This window comes from Sardina pilchardus, chromosome 23 (assembly GCF_963854185.1).
Source record: "Sardina pilchardus chromosome 23, fSarPil1.1, whole genome shotgun sequence".
In the NCBI taxonomy this organism is placed as follows: domain Eukaryota; kingdom Metazoa; phylum Chordata; class Actinopteri; order Clupeiformes; family Clupeidae; genus Sardina; species Sardina pilchardus.
Genome location: NC_085016.1, coordinates 13,600,949 through 13,610,948, shown reverse-complemented (window position 1 = coordinate 13,610,948; position 10,000 = coordinate 13,600,949). Strand labels below are relative to the sequence as shown.

General features: G+C 48.0%; 1 protein-coding gene across 1 annotated transcript in view; it reads left to right on the top strand.

The window, feature by feature from the left end:
• Positions 1 to 10,000, top strand: part of LOC134070884 (protein TANC1-like) — a 78,341-nt gene that overhangs the window by 39,980 nt on the left and 28,361 nt on the right. Inside the window, exons 6-8 of the mRNA XM_062527385.1 lie at positions 1,118 to 1,292; positions 4,720 to 5,106; positions 9,477 to 9,602. Of these exons, the coding sequence (XP_062383369.1) occupies positions 1,118 to 1,292; positions 4,720 to 5,106; positions 9,477 to 9,602 (688 nt within the window). The remainder of the gene's footprint in view (positions 1 to 1,117; positions 1,293 to 4,719; positions 5,107 to 9,476; positions 9,603 to 10,000) is intronic.

Here is a 10,000-nt window from a genome sequence, read left to right as displayed (position 1 = left end):
GCACATTCCTCTTCCCGAACCTCTCCTCACTTTACTGCCATGTTAAAGGTGTGTGTTAGAGACAGCGGGGTCTCTGGAGTGTCTGCCCGCACTAACTGTGCCAGTCTAGGTCCATGCCAGGCTCGACCTCATGCCAGGCAAGACCCATGCCAGTCTTGGCAGGGTGCGTTGCATGCTTCGCTTTTGGGTTGCTTACTTTGGAAACAATTATTTTTCAAGTAGGCCAGGCAGTGGGTTAGTTTTATTTTAAGCTCTTCCCTTTTATGGAGGCACGAGATTCTTTTGTGATTAAGGCAAGAGAAAAAACATATTTTCCTTACATTTCTCCCTCTTTTTTTCCTCCCTTTTTCTGTACCATTTTCCCATGGTTCTACCGTCATCAATCTTTGCTTCGCTGTTGCCACCCTCTTTGTTACCTTTTCCTGCCTCTCATCCACTGCTCTTCTCTCTTTTTCTCTGAGTCTATCATGTGGTAACCCCCCAGTGGAGGGCCAGCTCAGAATACATATGCATTGGTTACGCCACTAATCTCAGTCCTGCTCTCTGAACGAGAGTGTTCTAATGAGCCGAGAGGGTCTCCTCTGGTGCGTTCGTGCGTGCGTTAGTGCGTGCTGTGTGTGTGTGTGTGTGTGTGTGTGTGTGTGTGTGTGTCTGTGTGTGTGTCTGTGTGTGTGCGTGTGTGTGCGCGTGCTCTTGGGGGTGACACACATAGCATGGGAGCATGTGATGCTTCTGTAATGGAGAGTCTCGTTAACTGCTTTTCTCTATCACCCTATTTATTCTCTTCTGTGTTTTTTCTCTATTGCGATCCCTGTGTCTCTTATCCCCTACTCTACATCCCTCTTAAAACCACCCCCCCCCCCCCTCCCCCCCGGTCTATCTCTCTGTCTCTTTTACAGTAATACAGTGTATAGACACCAGTCCCTCAGGAGGTTGTTATGCTGTATATTACTTATCCCCTACTCTCCATCATTTTAGAGTATAGTAATCTAAGGGATTGAATACTGTTTCAAAAACGAGCTTACATGTAACATCCTCTCCCTCTCTCTCTCTCTCTCTCTCTCTCTCTCTCTCTCTCTCTCTCTCTCTCTCTCTCTCTGTCCATCTCTCCTGTTAGTGTGTAGTGACCAGTCAGGGCGTGAGTCCGTGCTCCACGCTGACCAGCAGCACGGCGTCGCCCAGCACCACGGACAGCCCCTGCTCCACCCTGCCCAGCTCGGGCCCGCCGGCCACCTGCACCTCCCTCACCTCCCCCAGCTCCACCCTCGAGAGCAAGGACAGCGGCATCATCGGTGAGGCCTCCACAGCTCTCCCACTACAGGATAGGTGTTGTGTTGTGTTGTGTTGTGTTGTGCTGCGTTGTGTTGTGTTGTGTTGTGTTGTGTTGTGTTGTGTTGTGTTGTGTTGTGTTGTGTTGCGTTGCGTTGCGATGCGTTGCGTTGCGTTGCGTTGCGTTGCGTTGCGTTGCGTTGCGTTGCGTTGCGTTGCGTTGCGTTGCGCTGCGTTGCGCTGCGTTGCGTTGCGTTGCGTTGCGTTGCGTTGCGTTGCGTTGCGTTGCGTTGCGTTGCGTTGTGTTGTGTTATATTGTGATGTGTGCTGTACTGTGCTGTGCTGTGCTGTGCTGTGCTGTGCTGTGCTGTGCTGTGCTGTGCTGTGCTGTGCTGTGCTGTGCTGTGCTGTGCTGTGATGTGATGTGATGTGATGTGATGTGATGTGCTGTGATGTGCTGTGTTGTGTTGTAGGAAGTCCTAAAAACCGTTACTGTTCCTACATTTGCTCACTGGTCATCTGCAGCTTAATGTATTGATGATTCAGCAAGTCATTCATATCATTGATATCTCCCTTGGCACTCCGCTGGGATTGCCATGGACTCTTCCCAGTCCATTGGCCATCAGTTACCAGTAGTCGATAGCACTTGAGTATTCCTGTCATAATGGTCAATGCCTAACTGACATGTGATCAGAGGCAGACATCCCGGGTTCAGAAAGTCCTGCCAAGTATTTGTCCCAACTATTTAGTAAACCAGCCCATCCTAATTAACAGTCAGGTAGACCAGATACTTAGTGATATTGCCATGTTAAGTGCACAGTTACTGTAAGAAGAATATATAGCATTTTTACTCCCTGAAACTGGGATCTCTGCCTCTGAAGAATGTTTGGCCTACAGGTAAATCACATCCAGTCATTGTTACATTCAGTTACCTTCAGATACATTCAGAAACTCTGATTCTAACAGCCAAGAGCATGAATTGTCTTCTTACTGTAAGAGATGGGCCATTATCAATGAAAGCAGTCTTACCACTTTTCAAAAGATGGCGTCACAGAGTGAAGCACAGGGATGAATCCTCCTGTCTGTGTCTTTGTGTCACTTTTCCCCCTCGTGATTTCTCTTACTGTAATGTTTCTTTTGGTTATTCTGAGAGTGGCTACACTCAAATACAGCTAGAAGCTTTGGGTATGTTTTTACACACTTGTCAGCGTCACAGGTCATGTTTCCAACCAAAACACGTCCTCAAGATCTCTTCGTCTCCTGTGTTTTCATCCACCGCCAGGCCTTTTATCTGTGGAGAGATGTCCCTAACTGTGTGTGCTCGCTTAATATAGCCCCCCATTTCTACTTTTAGAATGGAAGAATCACACAAGGAGTTCCAAGGTTGAGCAGTAGGGAGTCTAATGTTGAGTCTCCTACACTGCACCCCTCTGTGATCAAACTACGAGAGGGAAAATAATCTGAAGAGACCTTGCAAACCCCAGAGTGAATTCTGAAAACCGCATCACAACAGTCATATGACTGTTTCTAATGCTGGCAATGATTACGTAACGTCCTCAATCATTTTTTGCTGAGCACAGAGCCTGGTTACCGTAGTGATTCAAAGTTTAGATTTTTCTTTTTCATCCAGCTCAGATTTGGATTAGAGGTGCGGTGCGTAAGCTTTCAGAACTGCTAAAAGGAAACCAGTGTCTTGCCATTCTCTTTGACTTAGAAGCTCTGCACTGGTTATTTGAGGAGAGTTTCAGGAGGACAAAAAAAAGTCTGCTTTCGTCTTTGATGATGATGATGATGGGCTGATGTGCAAATCCCAGCAAGAAACGCTCAGCGATGGCTGAGCAGGTAGATGTTTTTTTTTTAAACACCGAACACCTCAGTGAGAATCTATCCGGGTGTTCAGATCCGTCCTCCCCAGGTCTTACCGTATTCTTCCTTCCTCCTGTCTCAACTGTGCTGAGACAGTGTGTGAATAATGATCGTTCCTCGTGCTTATGTAAAGCCTAGGTGCTAAAACAGCCTGTTTTTGTAACTGTCAGGTAAAGTACGTGCTCCCTCTACATCTCCCTCTGTTCCCTTCATCCTCCTGTCTTTCTCTCTTTCTTTTCTCTCTCTCTTGCTCTCTCTCTCTCTCTCTCTTTCTCTCTCTCTCCAGCACAGTTTCCATCTAAGTGCTGTTAGTTAAGAGAGCTGCGGGCAGTACGAGGCGTCCTGCTGGGATAGCAGGTCTTTACAGGAGATTTTTTTCGGGACGAGACTTTCTGAGACGTTGACAGCACCGGGAGTTTAGCGCGGTGCAACGCTAGCGATAATTCCCTGCGTCTTTCTCCGAACAAAAAGACTGTCGCGAAAAAGACTGTGGGGGGATCTAGAAGGATAAATTGGAGAGTCAAGGGATGGATTTGGGCCGCACTGAGAACTAGTAGTGGGGGGTGCGGAGGGGGGGTGATGGGGGGGGGGGGGGGTGTTTTGTTTTGCTGTGTCTGTTTGAGAAGTCTAGCTTTGCACTGCGGCGTGGCTGTATCCGCGGGCTCGGAATTTATGGTGACAAATCTAGGACAACGGCGTCACCCTCCCCAGTTCCTCTGCGCTCCGACTCCAAGGGATCCTCGAAGTAGGACGTCTGCAGCGCCTTTACCTTGAAATGATGCAGTCTTAACCCTCTCCTCTCATACTGTAGCCGCGCAATCAAAGGCAAAGCGCACAAGCACATGATGCATAAAGCAAATGCAATGACCCAGCAACTTTATTCAACTTTTTTCATGTCTACTGTACAGTATGTGTGTGTGTGCTTTGTGTGGCTGAGTTTGTGTGTGTGTGTGTGTGTGTGTGTGTGTGTGTGTGTGTGTGTGTGTGTGTTTGAATTGTATTGAAGCAATTGTGTGTGTGTGTGTGTGTGTGTGTGTGTGTGTTTGAATCAATTGTGTGTGTGTGTGTCTGTGTGCGTGCATGTGTGTGTGTGTGAGCTCTTGCTCTCACAGTGAGTGGATCTGCCTAGCTTTATCCCGATCTCATCTTGTTTGTTGAGGTCCTTTCCTGGTGCATGCCACAGCTGGTGTGTGTTTGACGCTGAGCCAGACCAACACAAATCTCATCAGTCCAATCAAACACTGATCTACTGATCTAGGGTCAGAGTAGAGGAGAGAGCTGGTGCGCCGTGTTTGTGTTTGTGTTACACCAGGCTTGTGTTGTGCAGTGTTATCTATGTCATTGACTACAGTTGAGGAAGGTGAATGTGGACTATCTATCTATCTATCTATCTATCTATCTATCAGTCTGTCTGTCTGTCTGTCTGTCTGTCTGTCTATCTGTCTATCTGGCTATCTGTCTGTCTATCAAGTCTGTTTATGTCTTTCTGCCATCAATGCATCCACCTCTCAATCATCCCTCCATCCCTCCATATTCCTTCTGTATGTAAATAACTCCCTCTCCTTCTGTCCTTCTATGTCTCAGCGACAGTGACCAGCTCATCTGAGAATGAAGACCGGAGTGGCTCCAGTCTTGAGTGGAGTAAAGATGGCAGCCTGAGTGTCCGTGACACCACCTCCACCACCTCCACCACCACCAACAGCGGCAGTAGTGGTGGCAGCAGCGGCTGCCCTGGCACGGGCACAGGCCCCGGCAATGCCAGCGCGCACCACGCCTCAGCCGTGCCACCCGCGCCCTGCTCGCCCGTCACCGAGGACGGCCCTAGCACCGCGCCCGGCAACGCCGCCCCGTCCGCCACCAGACCCGGACCGGCGCCGTCACCCGCAGGCCCGCCCACGGACGCGCCCATGCCGGCGTCCGCAGCCTATCACAGTGGCTCCCTGGTGATGCCACGCCCAAACTCAGTTGCAGGTAGGCTCTTGTTGAGTTTTTGTTTTTGTTGTTGTTGTTGTTGTTGTTGTTCTTTTGTTTGTCTCGCCACTCTCACATTCCGAACTCGGCTGCTGCTGCGCGCTGCATCTGTGTTGTTGTCGGCGACCGCAGTGTGCTGTCATCTCTGGTGACAGCTGAGGGATGTTTTGCATAGCTACAGGCTACAGCAATGCACTGTGCTCGCCGCACAGGTGTGTATGTGGGTGTTTTGTGTGTGTGTGTGAGTGTGTTTGCATATGAGTGTGTAAAAAGAGCGAGAGAGAGAGAGAAAGAGAACTCATTTGTGCAAAAGAGAGAAAAAGAGAGGCAGATAGAGAGATAGAGAGAGAGAGAGAGATCCCCGGGGGAATCCTGTCTGTCTCTGTGAAGCTGCTCAGGTGTGCGAGAGTTGACAGAGTAGAGCATCCATATCTGCCAACATCATATGCCAGTCGCCTTGGATACAGACTTGCATGCCTGGGCACACTCCTGATTGGCCAACTAGGCTGATGACAAGTCCAGAATCCAGAAGGCTCTCGTCAATAGTGCATTAATATTGAGATGCTGTATGAGGAGATGAGGCTGATGGATCTCAGCTGGAGATAAGAGTGAGAAAATGGACTGAGAGGTCACTAATTAGATTTTTGCAGATGAAGGTAAAGTCCGCTCAGTAATTAAATATGCACTATTCATAAGCGTGCCAAAGTGCACACCATCGAGATGTGCTTATGTCTGTTTTGAGTGGACATGCCAACTCCCCAGACTAGACATCGTAAGGACTGTTGATTTAGCTACTCCAATTAGCAATGCTATTGGTAATAGCCACCCTGTTGCTGTTTGGAGGGAAAAACACCAATGCCTGCCTGATGTAGCTCCGTTGACTGTTATTTTGGAGGCAGCAGCAGCGCACCATATCTGCAGGCTCAGCATGCTAAAATGAGCTCAGTCTGATTTTTTAAATAAATTGTTTTCACTAAGCTAAGAGAACCCTTAATCTTCTTGCAGTTTGCCAGCGGAGCGACCGAGGTAGCATTAAGTCCGGCCACAGATGTTTGCTTCGTTTGAAAAACGAGCACACCACAAGCACTATGTGTACAGCTCGCGCATCGATGCTTAGCGTTAACCGACATCAAAGCTAGGCAGTTTCCATGGTCAGCAAAGCCCTTCATGCTAAATAGTTTGGTGACAGAGAGTTAGTGTTTAACATGTTGTAATCAGGGTATTGGCTCATTTCGGAGGGGAGGGAGGCGTGCTTCAAATCACATCGTAAAAAGAGACAAGGGACACAATGCAGAAATGTTACAGGGAAGAGAAGAAAAAAAAGAGAAATAAGAGAAGAAGAAAAAAACACATGATTAGCTCGCTGTCAAGAGATACTCCCGCCATCATCCGTCATCTTGAGTAGTTTGGGGGGGGGGCTTTGTTCACCAGGAATCCAGTGTTTGTTTGTAATCTCTTTTCCCCGGTCCCCAGAGAGGGGTTTTGGGTCTGGCACAGAGTGCTGCTCCAGGACCCTAGTGATGCAAGAAGGGGTCTGGCATCCCGCCCAAGCCTGGCCAAGCTCCCTAGAACTCAGCCTGTGGTCTAAGCTAAGGCCCCTACTCTATGGCTGGTGCTCATGGAGGCTGGAGAGGGATTACGCCCTCTAAATAGTCTCCACATTATCAGCATGTCAAACAGTGCAGTGGTGTGGTAGTAGTGTGTTATTTATCTTCAGTATGTAGGGAGCTAACAGCTTGTCCCGTTCAATTTCCATTTAAGTCGCTCATCAGTTTTTTGGTTGATTTTGACGAGAGAAGACTAGAAAATACACAGAAAAAACACAGAACTTCCAAGTCCATCTCTCTCTCTCTCTCTCTCTCTCTCTCTCTCTCTCTCACACATGCACTCTCACACTACTCTATTATTTTGTCTCTATCTCTTTCTCTCTCTCTCTCTCCCTCTTTTCCCCTTCCTGGTTCTGTCCATCCTGCTCTCTCTCTCTCTCTCTCCCCTCCCCTTCCTGCCATTGGCACTGCACACACCTCCCAGATGAGGGCAACGTGATGATGATGCTCATCCCAGGATTTTTCCTCCTGCTTGATGCCAGATTTGAGCAGATTATGGCGTTTCAGTCAGACCAGATTACAGACCGGATGAGGGTGTGGGTGGAGTGTGTGTGTGTGTGTGTGTGTGGGGGGGGGGGTGGTGTTTGTGCAGAGAGGCTAGGCATGAATGGCCAAGTGAGTGAATGGAAGAGCGAGAGAGAGAGAGAGATTTGGAGAGGGAGGAATGGAGGGAATAAGAAGAGAGAGAGAGGAGAAAATGCATGAGAATTTGTTTTCGCTGAACACTTGGTGTTCTTGTCAGAGGGAGTCGTGTGTTCAGAATTGTCACCACTTACATGCAATTTCCCCATTTTGTCAAGTGTGATTATGTAAATAAGATACATGTTGCATTAGTGTGTGTGTGTGTGTGTGTGTGTGTGTGTGTGTGTGTGTGTGTGTGTGTGTGTGTGTGTGTGTGTGTGTGTGTGTGTGTGTGTGTGTGTGTGTGTGTGTGTGTGTGTGTGTGTGTGTGTGTGTGTGTGTGTGTGTGTGTGTGTGTGTGTGTGTGCCTTCTGCAGTGCTTTTGCATTTCATCTGAAAATCTGTATTACTATAATCTCTTCCTGGGCTGGAAGAATGCTCTGTGGTCAGATGGGGACACAAGCACGTGTGTGTGTGTGTGTGTGTGTGTGTGTTCTACAGTGCCATGATGCTTTTAAAAGGCCATGCTGTATTTGTAATGGGACAGATTGTCACTCAGGGAGCCCAACATCATGTGTTTGTTTACATTTGCGTGTGTAAGTGCAGAGTCAATATGCCTGTGTGTGTTTGTGCGTGGACATTGAAACCTGGCCCTGAATCTGCTTGGAACAACTCAAAAAAGTAATGTCCCTTGGACAGTCAGGTGGATGTAGGATGTCAGATACTGGCGCAGTAAAGTATGCTGATGTTGGATACACCCTGAAGGACAGTACTGATTGGTTTAGTTGCAAACAACTGCACATAGTATTTTTCTAGGAGAGGGTCCAGATTGTGTATAGTTTGATTGATTATGACAGGAAGAGGACAACAGACAGGGAAGGGGAGAGGGGGTATGAGAGAGATCATGTCGGCAGCTGTTTTCTGACGATGCCCACGGTGACTTTGACAGACGTGCTTGTGTGTGCGTGTGTGTTTGTGTATTTGTGTGTGTGATTGTGTATTTGTGTGTGTGTGTATCTGTGTGTGTGTGTGTGTGTGTGTGTGTGTGTGTGTGTGTGTGTGTGTGTGTGTGTGTGTGTGTGTGTGTGTGTGTGTGTGTGTGTGTGTTGTGTGTGTGTGTGTGTGTGTGTGTGTGTGTGTGTGTGATTGTGTGTTTGTGTGTTTGTGTGTTTGTGTACGTGTTTGTTTCAAAACAACTCCCACGTTTTAATGCAGTGCTTTCTGTTGGGTCTGTAGTTCAGCTGTGTGTTCACTCTGTCTTCTGCATTTGCAGAGTCTGTATTGTGGACAGAGAGAGAGAGAGAGAGGAAGCGTAGGGCAGAGAGCATCTGTGTGTGTGTGTGTGTGTGTGTGTGTGTGTGTGTGTGTGTGTGTGAGAGTGAGAGGGAGAGTTGGTATATTGAAGAATGGTCCAGGGCATAGTGTGTAGACTGCTATCAATACTAGCCTGTCCAACACACACACACACACACACACACACACACACACACACTTCCACACACACACACACACACACACACACACACACACACACACACACTTCTTGCTCTGCTCCTCACATTTACTTGCATGTCCAATAAATGAATAATGTGTCCTTGGTTGGAAGAGTTGCTGAGATCTTATGTTTAATGAACAGCCCAGGGCCACTCATCTGTGTCTCTCTCTCACTCGGAATTCTCTCTGCAACTCCATTGTGTGAAGCTCTTCAGCCGTCTTTGTTTTACTACTGTACATATTTTAGAGTCTCCCCTCCATGCCAATCAACCTTGTGCACTTCTCATGAGAGTCAAACAGAAAATGTGAAAAAGTCTAACCACAGAATGTTCCACTACTCTACTCTTGCTCCTCTCTCTCCCTCCCTCCCTCTCTCTTTCTCTCTCTCCCTCCTTTTAATTCCCTTTCCTTCTTTTACTCTCCTCTCACTTTCTTTCTTACTCTCCCCCCATATGTATCCCTCTCCTCTCCTCTCTCCTCTCTTCTCCTCCTCTCTCCTCCCTCCTCCTCACCCTCTTTATTCCCTTTCCTTCTTTTACTCTCCTCTCACTTTCTTTCTTACTCTCCCCCCATATGTATCCCTCTCCTCTCCTCTCTCCTCTCTCCTCTCTTCTCCTCCTCCTCTCTCCTCTCTATCTGTGTGTGTAGCGACGAGCTCCACTAAGCTGGAGGATCTGGTGTATCTGGACGAGCAGAGGAATGCTCCTCACTGCTCCTCAATGCGCCTCCCCTGGCATGGCTCACACACCGGCGGCCGGGCTCAGGAGGGCAAAGGTCTGTGTGTGTGTGTGTGTGTGTGTGTGTGTGTGTGTGTGTGTGTGTGTGTGTGTGTGTGTGTGTGTGTGTGTGTGTGTGTGTGTGTGTGTGTGTGTGTGTGTGTGTGTGTGTGTGTGTGTGTGTGTGTGAGAGAGAGAGAGAGAGACAGGTCGGAGTGTGTATGCGTGTGAGATGTTACCGTGAAATCAAAGTCATCCTACATTATTTAATTGCCTCACCCTAAAGCAGTGAATTTGATTTCTGCTGTTCTCACACTCAAATAAACAAATACATGAATTGAGCGTTGGCCAGTGCAACTGTAAATTCACTATACATCCCTTCTGCACATTCTCCTCCCGGCCATGCAATATGAAAATTCGATTTTGTTTCACAAATTGTACCATTTACTAGATTAC